Consider the following 24,609-nt stretch of genomic DNA (forward strand, 5'->3'; position numbering starts at 1 on the left):
AGATCTAAAAGATCACAGCTGGAAAAGGTCTTCGCCTGAGATATCGGACAGCCACCGACAGACAGAATAGATAAGACGGGACCAGTGATCTGAGTTGGCATAAAGTAACCTCATACGTTTTCTTATTTAAACGTTTTATAGCCGCCTTTCTGTCAAAAGTGGCACTCTGGGCAGCTTACACACATCTATTCGCCCCATCTGAAAATCTTTTCCAGAAGGCCTTTTAGACTGATGGATTGTTTTAGAGCACTGAGGGCCGGTAGTGCTGGTAAGATTTTCAGGGTGTTGCTGTGAAACTGCAAGCTGATTTTACTCTATATTATTAATCTTTCTCTTGCTGCTAAATATTTTACTTTAAAATAAGTTTTAGCTGTTACACTCACAGTGCAATCTGAAACAGCATGATAGCTTGTGACAGCTTGTGAACCATTAGGGTTAAAAGATAATTTAGTTTAGGATGCCACTGTGAAACTATTATTTATTTATTTATTTATTATATTTATATACCGCCCTCCCCGGGGGCTCAGGGCGGTTTACACAATAACATAAGAACAATACATGGAACAATACAATTACAATTTGCTGTATGCTTGCTTTTAGCATTTTCAGCATTAATTATAGATTTGAGTATTTGTGGTTGCATTGACTAAGATGGCATTCTAATTATTTATTGCACTTTGCGCTGGTTATTTGGTGGAACATTCAGTCATAGTATTAGTCAGTAAACTTGCTACTCCCATGAGATCTCCAGACCACTGATCAAGAGTCTAGACATTTGACCAGTAAGCAATGTGAATGAAAGTAGGGATTCAAAATTCCCTCCTTCACTAATAAATGACTGGTTGAGGGCTGCGGAAGGAGAGACTTGGAAGTAGGAGATTATACCTTTAGATGGCAGTATCCCCTGGCCCAATTCATGGATGGCACCACCATTCTAAAGTTAAATCAACTGGTTTAAAAATGTCATGAAGGCCTGCAGGACAGGTGGATTAGGTAGTCCCCATCTTTTCAAGGGCTGGAACAGCTGTGTGGGGGTCGTGCCCATTTCAGCACGAGAAGGGGGGACGGATGATGAGCACTTCATTCCACCATGCTGCAGGCCTGATCAGTCACCTTACTAGGCTTTAAAATGGCATTCGAATCCACAGGGCCTGGCAACACCATCACATCTGGTCTGGCCCTCAGCAAGTACTCAGGACAAACATGTCCTCTTGAGAATTATAAAATTAATGGCTTGATTTTGTCTTATGCTTCTAGGCTTTGCAAATACATAAAACAAACAAATAAATCTATCCTGCAACCCCACCAATATCAAAATCTTTCCAAATTGCCTGCATTTGACACCTTACATTTCCATCACAACGCAAAAAGCTGAGGCTAAGAAAATAAACTGAGGTTGAATGGAATTGTCTGGCAATATAATCATAACTTCGCCAGCTACGAACACCCCAGTCTCATCTAATTACTGAAACAATCTTCATCCTTGTATAAGAAGGGTGCTGGCTGGTTCTTCAGCCACATGCCCTATTTAGGATGAATATTTAACTCCAAGCACTCATATTCTGCTGTTACAGTTTTGCTGCAATCCTGAATGTTAAAATTCTTTTTTAAAAAATTCAAATGGAATGCAGCAATCCTTCCCCTCTTTATGTTCACAGAAGCGCACATCATTTTGAAAACCTATTCGCAGCAGGTAGTGCACTGCCTTGCCATTGCAAACTGGAATATGAGGCTGTTAGAAATTAATTATTTTTCCTTCGGGATAGTCAAGAGCTAGCCTCCAATTAGCAGCTGTAAACACACTTGGTACAGCAACTGATACACATGCGTGTGCACACACAGACACACACATATATCAGCAAAAGCTGTTTCAGTTTAGGAAGACTTCCTCAGAGCTGTTGTGAGATCTGGCTCCTTGCCAGCAAGATGATGGCTTAATGACAGTGCTACGTGCAGAGCGTGAGGCTATCAGCAATCAAACACAAACTTCACTCCAGAGTACACTTCACAGCGAAACTGTTGAGGGAAGGAAAAGCACATACAAAACATACAGCGTTTCTTGTCTGATTCTTGCTGAAAGCTCCCTTTTTATTATCTCTTTCTCTCTCTCTCTCTCTCTCTCTCTCTCTCTCTCTCTCTCTCACACACACACACACACACACACACACCTTCCTTTCTTTTGTATTTCTCACATCCTTTCAAATGTTTTACTTAAACAAAAAACACTTAGATTGGCTGTTTTATTTTTGGGGGGAGGGGGGGGAGGAGATTCGAAGAACAGGTTTGTGAAATTCTAAATCCATGTTTTTAACATTACAACTATGGTTACAGCTTGTAATTCCAGTAGGAAAGGATGCTGTTCTCTTTGTAGATGCAGGATAGTTTTTTCCCTTCACTGCTCTTCCAGGGCACGAATAGCTGCTCCTGTTATATTTCTGGCTGTTGTGCAAGTACTAGAGGAAGTGTAGACTTGCCAGGAAAATAAGTGGCAACTTTTATTCAAATGCAACACTGCTGTTTCTCTGGGCTGAGATGAAGAATAAAGATAAGGTTTGGGCATGGGGATTTTCAGCTGTGGCAGCTGGGACACTTCCTTTCCAGGAAATGTCCAGTCTTGCTTTTATCCCAGCCTTATTTCCCCAACATTTTCTACTTCAAAAAATAAATCCTCAACTCACCCTTCAAAATAACAAATATACAAATGACACAGAAGGGTTCCCCAGATGCATACAGCACTGGGGCTTCCACATGGCTACCCATAGTTTCCCTGCCCCCGTCCCTTGTCAGTGGCCAGATAGCCACACCACTAGGCTGTGTTTTTATTTTAATCAACATAATTAAATGTTGTTATAGCAAAGTGCACTATTGTTATCCCAATATGAGTATCAGGTTCTCTCAATTCCCAGCTTTCATTAAAAGGCAACAACCTCTAGACCCTTTTGTCAAGGATAACTTTTTATTTTTTAATTTAAATTTTTAAAAGGGCGGCAGACGATATATACATAGTAATAATACAGATTAGCCACATTAAGACCATGCTAAAAATGATACAATCTGAAAAATCTAAAACCAGAAGTCTAAAGCCAAAACCCTAGGATCCTGTGGATAGGGTGCACTGTAAGAGGGAAGCCACATTAGATGTTAGCTATTTTACTAGCCTCAACTATAGGCCTGGTGGAAGAGCGCCATTTTACAGGCTCGGTGAGCTCCAACAGGGCCCTGATGTTTACTGGGAGCTCATTCTGTTCAAGGCCAGCCACATTTCTTTAGGGCCAGGGACCACTAGCTTGTTCCTGTTAGCTGAATGCAAGGCTCTTCTGGGGACACTCCCATTCCCTTATAGCTCTGCAACTAACAAGGCTAGAGAAGTAAAAAGCAAAACAGGATTCACAAGACCTTATCATTGTAATGTTGCATTCCTGTTTTTGAGTTTAAAAATTAAACACTTACTGGTGGCACAATTGATCACTGTGAGAAAAACAGTGGGCTTGTGGAGAAGATCAAGAAAACCTGAACTTTCCCACCTACACGGCAGCCATCCAGGATTTGTTACTGTCCTTCCCAAAATTCTGGAGCGAAGCAATTTTGTGCAGAAGCGAGAGATAGCTAGGAAATCTCCAGAAGGCATACACATGAATGACAATGCTGTGGGGAAGCAGGAAACAAACTCACAGCTTCCATCCCAATAACACAGAGCCCAGTGCAAATAATCTGTGTGGAAATGGCCAGAGTATTACTTATCAAGGGATGAACACAATGAGTAAGAAGAGGCACACATGAAAATATGGATTTAAATAAAGTGTGAAAAAGCCTTGAAATAACACTGTAATGTCATATGCTTATAAATACTTAACACAGAAAAATAAAACACTAAACTTGTTCCCTGATAACTGATGTGAGACATCTGCACTTTATAGGGGAGAGAAGAAAAAGAAGTGTGGCATTATTACCACAGTGTAACTGACCCAACAAATACAGTAATTTTAGAAGAGAGCCCAATTCACAGATTGGTGCACCAGGCCAGTATTGGATTTTTAAGTAGAGTGCGGAAGGAGAGAAAATCTTATTTCATTTGTTTTTCCACTTGTATGTAGCCCTTTCCCAGATGTCTCAGGGCAGCTCTCAACAGTCACTGATTACATAAAATCACAACACAAAACCAATAAAATTGCCAGTCTTAAAATCACAAACATTAAAAGTAAATCTCAATTTCAGATGGGCCACCTCTTTCTGAGAGAGGGGTACATAAAGTGCATTCATATCATTGGAGATGGATGTTAACTTGTAAGTAGGGAGGCCACACTTATTTCCTGGACTCAACTTTAGGCCTGGCAGAACAGCTCTGTCTTATAGACTCTTCTCATCTTCTTCCCCTAGATCAGTGGTACCCAACCTTTTTATCACCGGGGACCGGTCAACGCTTGACAATTTTGCTGAGGGCCAGGGGGGGGTAGTCTTTTGCTGAGGGACGTTGCCACCACCTGAGCCCCTGCTCCACTTGCTTTCCTGCCGGCGCCCCTGACTTCCCGCTGCTCACTGGGGGCACTGCCAGCAGTAGCTGGGCAGTGCCATGTCGAGGCAGCTGCTGGAGAGCACCAAAGGTGCACTGGCGGCAGAGTGGCAGGGCAGCCCCCGAGGCAGCAGCCGAGAAGGAGGACGAGCCGTGGCCTGATACCGACTGATCCATGGACCGGTCCCGGTCCCCAGACCGGGGGTTGGGGACAGCAGCCCTAGATGATAGAACAGCTGAAAGGGGGAGCAGAGAGATGAAGAGGGCACCATGTACTTCCTTCCCAGACAGATGTAAATGGGGTGGGGGTGGGGGGCTCCTTCCCAAACAAAGTGGCCCACCAGAGTCACTTGAAAAAGGCAGTTGAAAATCCTCTAGTTAGGCAGATAGTTATATAATGGTGACATTCATAGTTACATAATAGTTACATAGTTCCATCATCTTCGGAACCTCTTTAAGGACTGGAGATGTCCCGGAGGACTGGAAAAGAGCAAACGTTATTCTGATCTTCAAAAAAGGGAGGAAGGATGACCCAGGAAACTACAGACCAGTGAGTCTGACCTCTGTTGTGGGGAAGATAATGGAGCAGATATTAAAGGGAGCGATCTGCAAACATCTGGAGGACAATTTGGTGATCCAAGGAAGTCAGCATGGATTTGTCTCCAACAGGTCCTGCCAGACCAACCTAGTTTCCTTTTTTGACCAAGTAACGGGTTTGCTGGATCGGGGAAATTCGGTTGATGTCATTTACTTGGATTTTAGTAAAGCTTTTGACAAGGTTCCCCATGATGTTCTGATGGATAAGTTGAAGGACTGCAATCTGGATTTTCAGATAGTTAGGTGGATAGGGAATTGGTTAGAGAACCGCACGCAAAGAGTTGTTGTCAATGGTGTTTCATCAGACTGGAGAGAGGTGAGTAGCGGGGTACCTCAGGGCTCGGCGCTCAGCCCGGTACTTTTTAACGTATTTATTACTGATCTAGATGAGGGGGTGGAGGGACTACTCATCAAGTTTGCAGATGACACCAAATTGGGAGGACTGGCAAATACTCCGGAAGATAGAGACAGAGTTCAACGAGATCTGAATACAATGGAAAAATGGGCAAATGAGAACAAGATGCAATTTAATAAAGGTAAGTGTAAAGTTCTGCATCTGGGTCAGAAAAATGAAAAGCATGCCTACTGGATGGGGGATACACTTCTAGGTAACACTGTGTGTGAACGAGACCTTAGGGTACTTGTGGATTGTAAACTAAACATGAGCAGGCAGTGTGATGCAGCGGTAAAAAAGGCAAATGCCATTTTGGGCTGTATCAACAGGGGCATCACATCAAAATCACAAGATGTCATAGGCCCATTGTATACGGCACTGGTCAGACCACACCTGGAGTACTGTGTGCAGTTCTGGAGGCCTCACTTCAAGAAGGACGTTGATAAAATTGAAAGGGTACAGAGGAGAGCGACGAAGATGATCTGGGGCCAAGGGACCAAGCCCTATGAAGATAGGTTGAGGGACTTGGGAATGTTCCGCCTGGAGAAAAGGAGGTTGAGCGGGGACATGATAGCCCTCTTTAAGTATTTGAAAGGTTGTCACTTGGAGGAGGGCAGGATGCTGTTCTGCTGGCTGCAGAGGAGAGGACACGCAGTAATGGGTTTAAACTTCAAGTACAACGATATAGGCTAGATATCAGGAAAAAGTTTTTCACAGTCAGAGTAGTTCAGCAGTGAAATAGGCTGCCTAAGGAGGTGGTGAGCTCCCCCTCACTGGAAGTCTTCAAGCAAAGGTTGGATACACACTTTTCTTGGATGCTTTAGGATGCTTAGGGCTAATCCTGCATTGAGCAGGGGGTTGGACTAGATGGCCTGTATGGCCCCTTCCAACTCTATGATTCTATGATTCTATAATGTAAAACAAACGTTTTCCCACTGTATTTTACAAATAACTTTTAATAGATTGTAAGCAGTATTATTTTTAAGGGAAAAGGTTGGATTACAAACATTCAGAGTATACGTAATCCACACATCCCCAGCCGTGAAACTTCCATTCTTGACAATAGGGCTTATGTAGGGAAATTTCCTAGCAGGCTATGCCTGGTGCATTGTGAGCGGAAGTCACTGTATGCACAGAGAAAGTCTCTTGATAATTACATGAGATACAAAGAGCAAGAGTTCAAACTTGCAGGAAAATAATTGTACATGAGCTCATTAAAGCAACCTGAAGCAGATTTTCCCCATTAAGGGTTTCAGTAGGAAGCAGAGGCATGAAAACCTTAAAACGAATCTGCTTGAAGGTATTTTAAATAGCCCTATATCAATATGGCAGAACAACATGCAGTGCCTGAGATACTCTGAACTCTATGATCCCTGAAAGCACTTAATTGTTTTATTAATTACTCACTAGAATACTCGTAGAGAGAACATATTGAAGAATGCTTTAAAGTTAAGTATACATATTTTAAGGTAGTTTTCTAGAGAGAATTACAGCTGGAAACAAATAACAGTGAGCCCAGTCGCATTCCAGCATTGCAACTGGTGGTTTCAGGTGGAGAGCACTAACTCAAGCCAATCCAAGAGACTGCGAATGAGCATTGGGATATTTATTTAGTTACATATATTCTGGTTTTCTTCCCCATGACAATCCAAAACAGTTTACAACTCTCTCCTTAATTTTGCACTCATAATATTATGTCATTTTGGGAGGTAAAGGGGGCTCAGAGAAAGTAGCCTAGAATTAACCAGCAAATTTCTACAGCAGAGTGGAGATTTGAACCTGTCTCTCCCAGATCCCAGTCTGACTCTTGAACCACTAATTTCCTCCAGTTCAGGCTGGATTCTGGAGAGTTTTGGTGGAGGGATAACTTGGGCATGAAATTGGGGTCACTGTGGGCAGGCAGTTAGTTGTGAGTTCCTGCACTTTGCAGGGGGTTGGACTAGATGACCCTAGAGATCTTTACTCTATGATTTAAATGAGCATTTCTCAACCAGAATTTCCTGGAATCTCATGGTTACAGAAGAATGCCTTAAGGGTTCTGCCACCTGGGGGAAATTTAATTTTTTAAAAATATTTTTCCCCCAGCTAAGCATTTTCCTTATTTGGGCAGATCAACCTGCCCCCTCCCAAAATGGCCAATGATAGATCTGGAGGGGTAAGAAGGGGAGAAGTCCTGACCAGTCAACCTTTCTTTGGCCAAGGTTCCTCTCACTTGGCCAATCTGTGTTGTTGATTGAACAGAATATAAATTCATATAAAAGGTGTAATTTTGGCTTCCTCCTCCCTTCTTGTTGCACCCCTCCGTGCTACATGACATATTGTTCTGCAACTTCCTCCTTTGAGGGAACATAGGAGGCTGCCAAGGGAAGGGGGTAAAATTTGGTTGCTTTGATCTAACCCATCACAGTGAAGACACACATTTTTCTACTAACAAGGTACACCATGAGATTAAGGTGCAGGCTATAAGGCTCCCACCTGACTGTGCTCCACTTACAAACACTCCAACCTCCTGCCTACACCACATTCATGCATTTTTCCTGATAGCACTGGCTGGTGCATACAGCTAGTATCACTTACTGCTATAACCCCCAGGCATACCACTATTGTGCACCAACCACATACATTTCCCCATTAACACTGGGAGCATCAGTTGTGCTTGCAAGTGAATGGGCACATCGACCGGTGGCAAGGAGTTGCATGTGAGAGTAGGTAAGCAACAGTGAAACCCTCTGCCCCAGAAGCCCTGGCAACTGCCCCACCTCCAGGGATACTGATGCTTGCCCTGACCTGTACCAAGGCTATCCAAGGAAAAACAACTGCTGTGGATACCTCCCTAGCTGATACTGTATGGATTTTAAAAATTGCTGTTATAAGATCCTTCTGAGTCAATAACATAAAATGCATGCAATGTTCTAGACACACAGCTATGCTCATGAAAGGGAATCAACACAGAAAAGACAGGGATTAAGAATGTCGAGGGGTCTATCAGTCCCTCTGCTATTTCCTAGCCTTACACAGATACAACAGTGAATAGTCAGATCGTGCTCAGAGCCACACATAAGACCAGTGTGCAAGCATCAGAATTCTAGAGAGAGAAAAGTACACTTGGCCATCTTACTGTACTTTGTATTTATACTGCATCCTGAATCTGAAGACTTCAAAGTGATTCCCAAAAGCTGCTCATGATTGATCATCGTTAATCACTTCAGAGGGGAATGCACAGCGAAAGTAAGCAATTTTTCAACCAGCTAGTGACAGAGCCTAAAGCCAAGATCTGCTGAATCTTGAAACCACTGATTCTTGGCCAAAATTACTGAACCTACTAAAATTGGTGCCCAATCTTGTATAAAGTGCCCCTCCGCCCTACAAAAATCACGTTAGCTACAGGGAGTTAGACGTAATTGCCATTAATATTTAGACACCATCCATATGTACTAAATACACATGGCTGTGCACCATAAGAGCAGAGTGTATTGCAAAGGCAGATACAGCTAAAGTTTTAACTGTGATAGACATGTCCACCTGCCAACATGAATCCTGCATTTGCAATTAAACTAAGAAGCCACAATCAGGAAAGGACAAGGACTCAGGAAGGAAATTTAGATGCATAGGTGCCATTGAAACCTGACAGTGCTATGTGGTTGGTTTTCCCTTTCATATTTATTTTAAAAACCCTAATTTAAATGAAAATTAAGAAAACAGAATCTGGGGTGATGCTAAACAAACTAAGGAACATGATTATTCTCAGAGAAACAAGATTTTAAACAGTATGGCAGGGGACAGAAATGGGAACAAGATGTAGCATTGGTTTCAATAGTGTCTCTGAACAGAAGTGAACAGGATAGAGTACAGCTCTTAGAGATGGTGTTCCAATGAGGACAAACCAGTCCAGCTCTGAATTATTCAAAAATGAAAACTATGCATGCTCCCTACACATGAATGCACATATACCCCACAATGACAGGCATATTGCTAATTAACAATGCACCTCTCCTACTTCAATTATAAGTCAAGTTAACTGTGCTAAAGCCACCCTATAAAATCCAGCTCTAGACCAGAGGGGGGTCAGGTCTGTTGCTAATGCAACGAGATTTATATCAATGGCTCATTGGTGTTACCTGGGTAATCAATGAGAAATAAATGTCTGAAGATGTATAACCTACCATGGAAAACCCTGATTATTTCCTAGTTCATCGATCACACTGGAAACCGCTACATGAAGAAAGCAAGAGTATTAATCTCTCAACCCAAGCAGCAATTCTCCCCGGGAAATTTTTTTTCCAATGGACATATACATGTTTTGTCCTATGGATGCTAACTCTGGAGAGATGCTGCCACCACCTGACAGCAAAGACTGTATTTGGTATCATCAAGTTCCATACTTGATAACAACAACGCACATTCAGTTAACAAGAGAAGAGGTGAGAGTATTTGGGGGGGGGGGGGGGAGAGGCCAGCCAAGCAAAGTTTCCACACAAACAAAATCAATGAAGTAAAAGATTCTTCTTCACTGTAAAAGGCAATTCAGATAATCTGTTTGTGAGGCTAAGTGGATACACTGAAATACAGATGTTGGAAAACCCACCCTGAAGCCTCCATATTGGCCGGCAGACTAGAAGCATGGTAGTAACAGACTCATGCAGCTGGCTGGGCTCTGAAACCTGCATTGCCATGGTACTCCAGCTGCTGTTTCCAAACCATCCTTCTCAACAGGGGAAAAGGTTTGTCATGAAGACACTTCAATGTAAGCAGTTCTGAGCTGAGATGGGAGGGTGATATATAAATATAATAAATAAAAAATAAAGGACAAATGCTTCTTGCCCTCCCCTGGGAACTGAACATACAAAGCTGAATAGACTTTCCCATCATTTGAAAACACAAGGATGAAGCAATGTGTACAATGGCTGCCCTTGTTTCCTTGGATCATTTAAGGCCACACTTCACAGTATAGCTCTCTGGAGGCCTATGGAAACTTTCAGAAAGCTTTGATAGTTCTTCACAGGCAAAGGTTCTTCCAGGATAGAACATTTTCTTCACATCAAGACATTGCTTCCTATTTAAGTGTTTGACCACTGTTTATATGTTTATAGAACCAAATAGACAGCATATAGCATGTCTACATCCCCCTCATATAGCATGTCTACCTCCCCCTCACATGAGCTCCCCCTCACTGGCAGTCTTCAAGCAAAGGTTGGATGCACACTTTTCCTGGATGCTTTAGGATGCTTTGGGCTGATCCTGCATTGAGCAGGGGGTTGGACTAGATGGCCTGTATGGCCCCTTCCAACTCTATGATTCTTGATTCTATACCTATCTCTATGAGCAGTGCTCAAAAAAGAGCAATCCCCAACCTGGTGGAATGAGCTCCCGGAAGAGCTAAGCGCCCTGCCGGAATTAACAGCTTTCTGCAGGGCCTGCAAGACGGAGCTCTTCCGCCAGGCATATGGTTGTGGTCAGGGCGGGCGGTCCTGACATTAGATCTGGGCTCCCTGGGTTCATCTGAATGATCTGATTGCCTCACTCCCATATTACATTATTATAGTATTAGCAACCTGATGTCCCTCGGCTAACATGGGACCTTTCAATGTTCCGCAGGGCCTGCAAGACGGAGCTCTTCCGCCATGTCTACGGTTGAGGCTGGGGCTGCCGTGGTACATTGACTGCTCTCTCCCGGGCTTCTTCTTGAACACTGTTGACCTCTTTCTCCTCTGCCCCCCCCTTTTAGGAAGGGGGGTAGGAAGGGGATCTTATTATTGCACCACCATGTTGTGATGGTTTTAAGTCTTTTAATGGGGAGTTTTAATGGGGTTTTAAGACACTGTAACCCGCCACGAGCCATTTGGGAGTGGCAGGAAATAAATTGAAATCATCATTATCATCATGTATCAGCAAAGACTAGGCTGCATGATACATGACTAGAGGCAGGGGGAGAACCCCAACAAGGAAATAATTGAGAGGCAATAGGAGAGCCATCTTCAAGTATCTGAAGGGCTGTCATATACAGAATCGAACGCAATTGTTTTCTGTTGCCCCAGAAATTCAGACTAGAACTCCAACAAATTAAACCAAAATAACCTTTGGCTACTTAGGAAGAACTACCTAAAAGAGCAGTTCTTCAGTGGAACAGGTTTCCTCCAGAGGTGGCAGAGTTTTCTTTTGGGGTTTTTTAAAGCAGAGGTTAGATGGCCATCTGACTTTTTTCTGATTCACTAAGAATTTAGGAAGATAGGGTGAAGGAAGCTCAGTACTCTGGCTCCTGGCCCTTTCTTATATCCCCAGAGTAATGCCTGACTTTGGAGTCAGGAAAGAAATTTTCAGCCTGGCCCAAGGAACCCAGAGGTTTTTGCCTTCCTTTGGGCATAGAGCAGGGCTAACTTAGGGAGGTAACTGTGAATTTTCTACACTATGCAGGCATTGGACTAGGTAACCCTTGGAGTTCCTTCCAGCTCTATGTGTTTCAGGGTTACCAGTCCACAGTGATGAAAGTAAGGTGGTGCCAAAAGTCTAGACCAACTACCAGTTGCTTTACTTCATCAGCAACAATGGGTATGAAAACAGACAAATGGCTTTTTACCCTAGTGAATTTCACCTGGCCATAATGTACCACCTCTCATTCCTATCTGACCAAGGTGCATAAACCAGGGCTCCCAGGTAGTTTGCTCTTGCCACACAAGCTTGTGAAGAAAGAACAACATTTATCAAAGCAGCTCATTGTGGAAGTAAATAAAGATACCAAAGTAAATTGTTAACTCAATAAGACACCTGGAATTTCTTCTGCAAACAAATAGGTTTGCCTTTTAGCACATGCACTTGCTGGGTAATGAGCATCAATATTTTTCAGTTCATGAGGAATACATTTAATTCACTATTCATTCCAAAACATTTGGGGGTGGGAAATAATTGCATTAAAATATATGTTAAGCTACTTTATTTTTGGCTGGCTTCTGATACTCTAAACAGAGGCTGTTGAGATTAGGAAAATTCAGTACTTCTTATGGTCCTGTTTAAGCTTTGACAAAATTCATTCAGAGGAGTGGCCTCTGAAAAGGTGTCACATGATACAGAGGTCTTACCCTTACAGATACACTACTCATCAAATGCTGTTGGTGATAGCTTTAGGAAAGCCACTAACTTTCAGAGCCAAACGACATTTCATGGTGGAAGACCATTTTGTCACTTGTTCACAGAAGCTTGTTCACATAAAATGGGATGGAGGCCATTTATTTCTGGGGGAGAGGGGTGGTAGAAAAAGGGACGTGAAGCCTCTCATGCCATTTTCCTTCAAGATGTTGCTCCAGTCTCTTTTTTTCCATTCATTCCCAAGCATTGGTGCAAAGCAGAAAAAAGGCTGGCAGAGAGGTTCAATGCTCCCTTCTGTGTGATCTTTCTATTGGAAGGCATCCCCTCCAATACATGCATGTATTTCCTCTGCTGAATAGATGAGGAGAACAGCAACATGACAGAGAATGCCAATATGACTCTTTTTGCTTGAACTCACTGAGGTTATTATAAAAGGACTGTAAAAGTGCTCTGTACATAGGAAAATGTTTCTGAAATCATGAATAAGGAAGCCCTTCAAAAAGGAGCAAAGAAGATCAGAAACTAATGAAACACAGGTTCAAACTGAACACATTTGCACAAGAAAAGCAACGAACCCTAATGGAAATTTTTACCTGATGCTGTTAAGCATCAATTAAAAGCATGTCTGGTATGTATTACAGGGAAAAAACTGGATTTTTTTTCAAGCTTGCATCACATGAACAGAGTTTACAAATGTCACCATGTCACTGGCTTTGATCCAGACATGTGTACCATATTCAAGGTTTGGAATACAGAATGTGAAGGGAGCAGAGATACATACATCAAAGGCAGACAGCTTTTCGCTACCTGAGAATATCCATGAGTTGCTGAAAAGAGCAAAGCTTTTCACCGCCTTTGGAGGTGAAGCAATGGGTCTGCTGTTTCCATTCACGCAAGATGTTCTGGTTGTACACACTCAATGGACACCCATGTTGAGCTACATGGGCCAAAGACAATTCTGAGGGGGGGGGTCTTCCTTTTTCCAGCAGGCAACAGAACTCAACTTGTGTTATAGCTCTTTTTGTCTGTAAAAATGAGTTTTTGGTTAGATACAATGGAATAAAATAAAATGACTCGTAGTGAAATGACACATCCCTCAACCCATGTTTGCCTCATTACTCCAAAGAAGGACCAATTGCAGGAAGAAAACGATGGGGGGAAGGAAAGCTTAACCCTGTATCCTGATACCAATTTTACCTTTGAGTCTTCTGGCCCCTTAAAGACATAAGGATCCTATTCATGGCTTCTGAAAGCGACAGTTCTGTTCCACAACAAAGAACAGTAGAATAAAATATTGTTAGCCTTTAAGATGCCAAAAGTTTATTTCTGCTATGACAAACTCAGCCAGACCTACAGAATTACAATACTCCCTCATAACCCCTTTCCTCCAAATAGTTTTCATACATATCTTCACTTAGCCTGATTTTGAGGCCAGAAACAACTCTGGCAAGGGGAAAAGCAGCCAGAAAAAGAGAGAGATTGTAGGAGGGAATCAACAGCCAGAGAAAGTACCTTCCTTTCTTCTCCCGATTCTCCCCTGCAACAACACATAGCCCTGAATTCACATATGTTCAGCAAATATAGATTTTAAAATCCATATCTGTCAAGGTAATGTGAACCTCTCTCCATATACTTGAATTCTCAAAGGTATCCTAAAAATTCTATTCCTAGGAATCTGCTAATACCTTTTTCTCTTATGACTTTCAAACTGCCATCCACCATGACTAAGATCATGTCCAGTTCATCTCCCAGGAAAGGTCACTCAGAGTTTATGCACTTTATACAATTACTTTTACAGGAAGAAGGGAGGTGAGAGGAGAAGCACCCACAGCAATTTGACTGATCAGGTTGCTGATTAACAATCTGATCAAACACCAGGGATGGAAGTAAACTGAAACTGTCTGATGACTTCATGCTCTGGTTTAGGCTCTGGACAATCTAAATTTTTCATTTAATCATAAAATGCAGTGAGATTTTCAAACTTTTTAATAACTCAGCTCAGAACCTAGAGACTAAATAGTCATTTATTTTATTTATAGCCTCTCATTTATACAGGGGTCCAAGACAGATTACATGATGTAAAACAATGCAGAAGAACCAAGTGGAATGAGAAAGGGGTTTTTTTTAATGCTTTGGGGGGAACTCAGGATGTTGGGGCAGCCAGCGAGCTGCTTTCTAACTAACACTGCATAGGTATGGAGCAACTTGAAAGTCAGTTGGAAGAGTTGGATAAAGGAGATTCACTTACACCACCATCAACCGACAGGATTGCAATCCATTGTATTTCACATCACTATTCTTGGAATAGTATACTCCATCAAACTCTGTATGCTAGTAATTCATATTAGTTATTATGCATAATGTATATAGCAAATGCCATTGTGCTTTGCCATTAGAATATGGTATCTGTCAGCAACCTTGTGGGATGGGTTGAGTCAGACGTATACCCCCACCCTGCCAAGATCTAACCATTTAGCCCAACATTCTTTATACAAACTGAGCCTTCACAACATTAAAATGCATTTGCACAATATTCCCATTACCTAAGATTTTGTCTTTCTTTCATCCCCCCGCCACACTGATGCCTTCCCAGTTTTTCTAAAACTGAGACTGCATGTGCCTCGCAGGAAGGAACCTATCTTATTGTTTATTTTACTTTGTGACGCATCAGCAACACTTACAGTGCAACATGTTATTGAGTATTTTTATAATTCACAGCAACTTCTTTGTGTGGTCTTTCAGGAAATACTGGATGCCACACATACCCCAGAGTACTACTCATGCTTCAAATTTTACAAGTTTGGAAAGTTGTATTTTACACTAAGAGACTCAAACTGCACATAGGTTTAATGTCTCAGCCATTACAACACATACCCAGAGCCTACACACAAAATCCTATCCCTGCATACAATCAGCTATACTAAGTAATCTGGCTTGACAAACACTGATATAAACATCAGCTCTGACACAGAGCAATGGCAATTGCTCCAGGATCTCTGCCAAACAGGAATTCTTCCATCTGATATCATAAAATGACTTGTCTGTTGTATTTACTGTTCTGATGGCTCTGGACCCAGTCTGATGAACATTGGGCATCCTGGCAGATGGCCAGGAGAACAGATTTAAACCCAACCGCTACACCAGAACATGTGCATTTGATTAGGAAAAAAAGAGACAAATTATGCAGATTTATCCAGGATGGCAGTTTTCATCAGACCTTCCATTGTAAGCTAATTGTAAAGCATGCTGCTTTGGAAGTATCATCACAATCCTTTGTAACCTATAATAAACAATTATATTTCCATAGGCACTGCTCTTCAGTAACCCAATAATAAATCTCTCACACACTGCTGCTTAGGTTTCATGCCCAGAACAGAATAAGTTTGCAGTGGTACAGTTTATATTTTTATGTGACTAAAAACATTGATTCCCCTACCTCCATAATTATGATGAATATAACCATCAAAGTGGGCAGAAGAAAATATATGGATTCATTAATTTTCCTTTGCTTTGATAACAGCAAAAGACCCATTTTAGCACAAAATTGCTATTAGAAATAGACTACTTCATGGTCATGGGATTGCAGGAAAAATCAAAAAAAGCTTTCAATCCATCTGTGCTTCAGTTTTCATGCGTATCAGACATTTATGGATGCATAACTATATGGAAGAAGAAGAAGAAGCTTGTGCACTGGGTCCACTTTATATCCAGCATTGAGGATGAGGCTCAGTAGAATGACACCTGCTTTTCATGCAGAAAGACCCAACGTTAATCATGGGCATCTCCAGTTACAAAAGATCAGGAAGTAGCTGATGTGAAAGACCCCTACCTGAAACATTCAGAGCTGCTGGCAGTCAGACTAGGCAATGCTGACCTTGATAAACCCATGATGTGACCAGCTCCAGATGTTCATCTTCCACCACCACCAGGATTTGGCTCCAAACCAAACAAGACACACAAGCACAGTGCGGACAGATGCCGTCAACGAGTTCATTCACAGCACATTTAGTACACACCACCGACCACCATGCCTTTTCAACAGCAAAGGTAGCACATTACAGAAAACACTACTGCTCAACGTTCTCTCAGAGGGCTCGATAACACCTTACAGTTTCCTCTTGATTTTGTTTTTATATACAATAAGCAACTGGAATTTCTTTATCAAGGAAGAGAAGCACATAAGGAAAATCATCCTTTCCTCTGTTGCGGCTCTCTCACTCTGAAAACAGCCACAATTGATGGGTTCCTAAGCCTGCTGGAGAAAGTATAAGGAGTGGTTGTGCCCCGAAAACTGTGTGTGGGGGGTTAAAGTGTTCCCCACTCTCACCCTGCCACTCTCCTTGATAAAGCAGTTCAACAGAGAGATTTGCAAGGGGGGGGGGGTCATTCAAAATTAACTTGAGAATTCAGCTTCAAATATTCACAGATGTTCTCTGCCGTACCTCCATTCATTTTTGTTGGGCTGCTTTCTAATTATAGGAGGGTTCTTTCGCCAATCCCGCTTGCTAAATAATGGGAATAAATTTTCACCCAAGAATGTACTTGTGTATCTTTGAAATGGTGCACTAGTGAGGAGGCCCATTTCATGCACTCTGATGATTTTGCTGTCAAATTTGCTAAGCCAGCACATAAATGTCTAGGGTAGGGTGCGTGAATAAGCAACACAACGCAATGTCACAGAACATGAACATTACCACCACTACAATGTTACTGCCATGTTATTATAAGGTTATTGCTGTTGAATGCCAATGCAATAAGGCAAATATTTAAAAGCTTTAGGCCAGGGGTAGTCAAAGTGCAGCCCTCCAGATGTCCATGGACTAAAATTCCCATGAGCCCTTGCCAGCATTTGCTGGCAGGGGTTCATGGGAATTGTAGTCCATGGACATCTGGAGGGCCACAGTTTGACTACCCCTGCTTTAGACCATTAGAGGGGATGTACAACTATTTCTCTGCAAGCTAAGCTTCCTGGTGCTATCAAGACATTTCTAGCATACAAGAACTTTGCACAGCAGTGGAGATGTTGCAAGTCCTATAAACTGGCACATTCTCCTGTACAATGCTAGAGAAATGAATAGCAGCAATGTGATGAACATACATGAAGCTGCCTTACACCAAGCCAAAACTCTTACCTATCTAACCTAGTGATGTATACTCTGACTCGTAGGCAACCCTCTGGAGACTCAGGCAGAAAAATGTATTTCTCAGCCTTTCGACCAGAGAACTTTTTAAACCAAAGGTGCAGGGCATGAAACTCAGGATGTGCACAAAACTTGTGCTCTTCCTCAACAGCAGGGTATGTTCCCAGTCCATCAACCCATGGTCTGACTTGGCAGTGACACCTAAACAGAGATGTACCTTCTAATGCAATTGAAGTAAATGGGTTTTGAAGAGTGCAGCTCTACTTTAGGATGGCACTGTGGCTGTGGAACTCTGTGGCTGTGGAACTCTGAAATGGCAACATAAAACTATACAATACCAGTTGGCAAATTTAATAACATGTAAACGAGGTGAACCTTAGGAATAGGCAAGCAAATGCAAAGAAAGTTATTTAACAAATTTCTAGACTGTCTTTTGACCCAAATTTCTAGACTGTCTTTTGACAGTCTTTTGACCGTCTTTTGACCCTTGTTCATAATACACATTTAAAACTGAATGACATAAAATCACAAATCTGCAAAATCCAAATTAATTCCTCTCAGTCTAACCTAAAGATTTTACAGAACTGACAAGCTTTAAATCAATCCAGCAGAGACGTGGTCACTCTCAATTTCTGATGCATCATATACCCAGGGACAGGGGAGTCCCAGTCAGACAGGAGCATCTAGTTAAAGTATTCCACTTTGGGTTGTGGTAGGAGATGGGATTTTAAAAGTCCGTTCTGAGACCCTGCCAATGGGAATTAAATAAGTTACTGTACTCATTTTATTGCAATTTTGAACGGCAGTATTATTTAAATTTACAGCATTAAGTTTAACACATCCTGTTCCCACAATCAATACGTAATGGCTGAAACCAAATCTATATAGAAATAACGTTCATAAATCTTGCACAAGCAGATATTAGTGTTAAGGTCAGTCCTATGCCTTGTATAAATGCAAAGCTGGGGTGGGCTTTGCTCTTTGTCTGGTTTGGGTTTACTAAGTGTTGATGTATTATTTTCTCAACAAGGTACAAAGAAGTTGAAGTTAAGCCCATCCAACAATACCGTCGCTCTGGAACTGCCAATTTTTTTTTCAGAATTCATTCATTAATTTATTCCATTTTGATACACTGATGTCGCTTATAAAACTGGGGATTAACCTATTTCTTAATTTTATTAGATGTTTATAATAAGTTTTCAATTTAGGATACATTTCTCAATTTGAAGGCTTAAGTCAGCTCTGAATACAGAAACCAGCTACACTGAGTACATTTAAAATTCAGTTTATCTTAAATTCTTACCCCCACAACAAAATCCATACATAACAAAAAGCATAAGAGAAGCTCAACTGCTAAAAGCCTTCAGTTGCAGTAACTGGGAGTAGACTGACCACTAAAATAATGGAAGTTTTTCACAGTCTTGTTCAACAAGCCTCAAAGCTAGGCCCAGTGCAGAAATGAACTCTTGCCTATTCATGCTCCAGAGATCAGGAATGCCCATTGGTCATTCATTTTCTCCGCATTTCCAACATGCTCTCTCACATATATATAAAATATATACCGATTCCTCTCCTTTCAAATTGGATGCCAGATCTGCACTATGCACTACCATTCACATAGGTCTTCAATCCAGTTAGAAGCAGATTGACAGCTGAGGTTTGTGAAATTGGTCATGCAGACACAAGATTATGACACAGATAGCTCAAAAGGGAATGACCTGAATTTATTGTAATAGTTATACCTAGCTCTGAACCAGCTTAGGAAAACTTAAGGACATGGAGACTGATTAACAAATTGGTATTGTAGAATTCAGCTTTGATTATTTGTCTTCCCTGGTTGTTCACCCACCCCACCTATTTCAACACAATGACCTGAGGAAAAACACCATGCACAACATGTTTTATGACAATGGAAATCCTGAAAAGCTGATAAGCAACTAAGTAGCTGGACCCAATGGATGTACTGTAGCAACAACTGTGAATGCAATCCAGTGAGCACTTGCTTACTCAGGAACGAGCCCCACTGAACTTAGTGGGATTTACTTTCTGAATAAACCTGCACAGGACTGGGCTGCCTAACAGCTGTATTTGCACAAGCAACCACAGATCAATCTTGTAGCTAGCTACCTGCTCACCCAAGTACTTAAAGTTTCTGCCAGGTGAGAAGCTAAATGCAAACTACTTGAAACAGGGAACAGAAATATCTTTTGATGTGCTGAGGAAAAAACTGTAATGTGCAAGGCTGCTGCACACTGATCCGCCATCTCCTGAGCTGCATGATCCTATGCATGTTTCCTCAGAAGCAAGTTCTCCTTATTGCAGTGGGATTTATTCTTAGGAAACATGCTTATAATTTCCCATACAGCTGAAAACACATATATTAAATTTAAAGTCACTGAAAACTATTCTGACTAAAGAAGGCTTTACCTCAATTTACCATCCTAAGAGTACCCAGCTTGCTGGGGGGTAAACGGTAATGACTGGAGAAGGCACTGGCAAACCACCCCGTATTGAGTCTGCCATGAAAACGCTAGAGGGCGTCACCTCAAGGGTCAGACATGACTCGGTGCTTGCACAGGGGATACCTTTACCTTTTTAAACAGGCATAGTAAAAGAACTTTAGCATAAGGAACGATACCTTAAATATCCTTTGTTCATGCAGGAATAAGGAACAAACCTGCAACTGTCTTCCAACTATCAAATGTAACTATCAAATGTAACTTGCTTTTTCTCCAGCTTAATATACACATGAAATTATTGGGCTGCAATCCTATAGGCATGGCACAGTGGCACCTTTAAGACTAACAAAGTTTAATTCTGGTTATAAGCTTTCATGTGCACACACACATCTTTGGATACCATTTACTATTCCCACTGAACTCGATGGGACTAACTTTTGATTACACTTACACAGAAATGAGGTGTAAATTTTCTATCTTCAGGGCAAGGAAAAGGAAATGTGTTAAACATTCTTTGGCTGCGGCCCCACAGACACTTAACTTGGGAACAAGCCCACTGTGCTAAAAGGCATTTAATTCTGAGTAAATATGCAAAGAATCAGGCTGCCAGAAAGGAGAACAGATGACACAAGACTAAAACCTTTCTGCAGTACCTTGAGCACCAGAAGGAATTCATGATTGGACCCACTCTTCTGTCACTTTTCAGAAGAAATTAGTTTATTAATTGCAATAGGTTTTGTTTATTTATGCAGCTGTTCAATAGTCTTTGCTAGTAGGTATGTACATAAATGAGGGATTAACTTTATTAGCTCTCAAAAGATGAACAAAGCTGCTAGAGAAGCACAATGAACCAATCGTACTGGAAAGTAACCTGTTAACATTGTTGTGAAACAGACTCTGGCATCCCTTCCCAACTCATTTTGCTTTCAGTTTTTGCATCCACATCCTGCACTTTGGTGCCTGGAAAACCAAATGCTCTATTCTCATTGAAAACCACCTGACAGACCTCAATGCAGAGAAGTTAAAAACTTAGTTCAATTTACAAGTGTGTGCTGTCTTTGAAAGATTCTTACAATGCAATCCTGTGCATCTATTTCAGTATAAGCAATCAACATGCTTAGACTGAAGTTAACTCTGTGCAGGATTACACTGGTAAACTTCTAGGCACATTCCCTCAGAAGTAAGTCCTATGAGTTACAATATGACAAGAAATTCTTTAGAATCATGGCTTTAGAGAAACACACAAGAGATCACTGTTGTGACTCCTGGTATCCACATCTTGCAGTTTAGGATGGAAAGGTTAATTCCAGCTGTAATATTAATGCAAATAAACACATTAGTCTCTTCTGATACGCCAGAAAAACTAAGTGCAGAGAGAGAAAAAAACTTTATCAAACTTCTTGGAATTCCATAAAAGCAATCTATAACAAGAAATCTTCTTCTGTAACCATAAATGGCTATCAGTATCAGCTCTTACCTTGGACCTTTCTTTCACATAATATTTGCCCAGCCTACTGCCACAGTACATCACTAGCCTGTCTGTCAGCGACAAGAGGAAGTTGATGGCCTCGCATCCTTCTTCAGTGCCTGTGATCCACTTGATTTGATCTCCCCTCAAGTGTCGTTTGGAGATGCCGTTGCTCTGGCCAGCAAGTTGACCATCCTGAAGTTCTCCATCATCATGCATCTGCTTGACTCGTTCCAGGACACAGTCCCCTACTAACTCGCCCAAAAAATTGTCCAGGTAGCAGAAACCGATGTTGTGCAAACAGGGCACAATATAGTCCAGGGCTACTTTCTCCAGATCTAATCTCATGATATGTCCCAAAGGCATTTTAGCAAGGCCAGTAACCCCCACCTTCCTTCTATAAAACCAGCAGCCTAATCACAAAGTTCACAGTACAATAATTGTAAGAAAACAAATCATTCAACAACTCTATCAAACTGAATTAACCACACACCCATTTCAAACTCATTGATTTAAAAAAGGAGTCTATCTAGCTATATATACTGATACTGAAAAGGGAAAAAAACTATGTAAGGATAGCAAAAGAGTTTGGTGCCTCCCGAAGTTTTGCCAAGTAAGAACTTTGTCTTCAGAGCAGCCGCAAATCAGCTTCTGGGCTCTTCTCAGTGACTTGATAACATGATCGGTAGGTGCGCTCCTACCTCGGCCTGACCTTAAGAGAGACACCTTGGCACATACGGATAGTAGCTCAAGGCGGCAGCGGCTGGAGCCCTTTCCCCTCCGCTTTGCGGGAGATCAGCGTTTTAAGTGAACACCCCCGGTCTGTGATCACTCCCCCTTTTAGGAAGCTGGGTCCGGCAAACTCCTTTCCATTTATTTACCAAGGCGGCAGATGGCCCCTTTCTGATTAATACGTCTGCTACGTGCAGAATGTGTTCTTACTTCGGCGGCGAGCGGCCACGTGGGTGGAGCCCCGACCCAGGGCCAATCTTTCCCCGCGCCTACCCCCATATATGTGGAACATGAATCCAGCCAATCAAGCGGACGACTGGGCGTGGCCTGGCTCAGACCGCCCAACCCCAGCAGGGTTCGCGGCTGGAATCAGAGCCGAGGACTGGGGGGGAGAGAAAGCCGCGTGTCTGGAGGAGGCGTGTCTGATTGCCGGCCAGGCACCGCCCACGCCCGGCGGGGGCGTGGTCTCCGCCATTGAGGAATTCTCCCGCAGCATGTACGCTTTCTACTACGGTCACATACTACCAGCCAATGTAAACAAATGGTGAGGGAGAGGGTATAAGCGAATGCCAGCGAAGTTTGCCTTGGCAACTTAATTCCTCCGAGAGTTTACAGCTACTTTATCATGGTTTGTTTTCGGAAGGCGTCCTTCCCCGCACCTTTCGCTGACAAATCATCATTAGACGGCTGGAAATTGCTTCGCAAACAGCATAATCCGTCCCAAGTGCCCGGGCTCGACTGAAAGGAAACGCTCCCATCGCAAAAGATTTCGCCTAAATAATCCGTCTAAATGCAAGTCTTATTTGTACCGCCTTCAAAACACAGAAAGAGTAAACCACGGTTTTGTAACATAAAAACACAAAACTTAAGCCAAAATTATTTACATAAAAAACCCCAAAACGACCATTTCAGACTACTCCGGAAATTATATAAATAGTTTCTGATCCTCACTCTCGGGGTGCGTTTTTGGTATGGGTTTTTTTGTGTTTTTTGGAGGGGGGGGGCGGAATCCAAACGCACTGCGTTCGCTTTCGTGCTTGGCGATTCACCACTTCTTCCCAGCATACAGCCCTGAAACCACGTTACCTGCGCCTCGTCACTGTAATTCAAAACGATGAACTGGGAATGTACAAAACGGGCGCGCGCGGAGAAAGTGAATAAAAGGGGACAGTAATGCAACAAGAACTCCCAGCAAGTGCAGGCAACGCTCAGTTAAGACCTTGAGCGGCAAAGGGACGAGAAGCTTTGGGGTCGGCCGAGAGCCCCCGCCACTGAAGTCACTAACCTTATGTCTTCCTCTAATTCTGTAATGCCCCAGCTTCCCATCTGCATACATGATGAGTTTGTCCATTCTTTTCAGGAGGTAGCCTATGTTTTCACAGCCCGGCTCACTGCCCTCTACCCACAAAATCTTGTCCCCGCGAATAGCTTTGCTGCTGCCCGGCTTCTGACTCGCCAGGGCTCCGTCCTGAAGTTTGTCACTCAGGTGCAAAGCCAGGACTTCTTGCAAGATTTTCTCGGCCATCCTGTGGCCCAGGAAGCGGTCGACTATGCACAAGCCATAGGCGTCCATGCAAGGCACGATGTAGTGTAAGCATCTCTGAGCATCTCTGCGGTGCTCTCTGTGAGGCGCCTTCTTAGGCGGAGGGCTGGGGGGCAAGGCGGCCGCGACCTCCCCGGAGTTCCTGGGCCATGGGAGGGCTCCCGGGGCGGCCGCCGCTGCCGGGCCCTCGGGCCGCTCCTCTCGGCCGCCCTGGCCATCCTCCTCGCGGAGGAAAACCCGCCTCATGCTTTCTACTGAGTCCCCCCTGAGCTTGGCGGCCGGGGGCTGCCCCGCTTCCCAACCGGTGGCCATCGGCAGGCGGCTCAGCGCGCCGTCCCGGCCACGAGGCATCCCCTCTCAGCGCAGCCGTGTGCCGCCTGCGGCCCGGCCGGGGCTCCACGCGGGAAATGCCACGTTCCCTCCCCCCACGCCGCCGGATACTACAGAGGACATGCCGCACGGGAGCGTGCACACGTACCAATGGGAGCGAGCGCGGCGCGTCCCCCGGCCTGCTTCCCTCCCTTCCTCCCATGCCGCCGCCGCCGCCTCCCCCAGCCATCCCTCGGGGACACAGGCTGGGAACACGCGAGAGCACGAAAAGGCTCCCGGGCGGTGCTGGACGTGCAGGGGACGACTGGAGTCTGGGATTGGGACGTGCCTCAGCCCGCTGGGAACGGCGAGTCAC

At 43.2% G+C, this 24,609-nt stretch overlaps 1 protein-coding gene across 2 annotated transcripts in view; it reads right to left on the minus strand.

Annotated features, from left to right (window-relative positions):
* The window catches only part of EGLN3 (egl-9 family hypoxia inducible factor 3), a 42,087-nt gene extending 17,729 nt beyond the window's left edge, over positions 1-24,358 (minus strand). The window contains exon 1 of one of the 2 annotated variants that reach the window (XM_077323070.1): positions 23,667-24,358. In XM_077323070.1, the coding sequence (XP_077179185.1) occupies positions 23,667-24,275 (609 nt within the window). In that variant the 5' untranslated portion in view covers positions 24,276-24,358. Of the gene's footprint in view, positions 1-21,658; positions 22,634-23,666 lie in introns of those variants that run through there. The other variant, XM_077323071.1, reaches the window with a different exon arrangement.
* Positions 24,359-24,609: the final 251 nt, after the last annotated feature.

Source organism: Paroedura picta, chromosome 2 (genome assembly GCF_049243985.1).
Source record: "Paroedura picta isolate Pp20150507F chromosome 2, Ppicta_v3.0, whole genome shotgun sequence".
Classification (NCBI taxonomy): Eukaryota; Metazoa; Chordata; class Lepidosauria; order Squamata; family Gekkonidae; genus Paroedura; species Paroedura picta.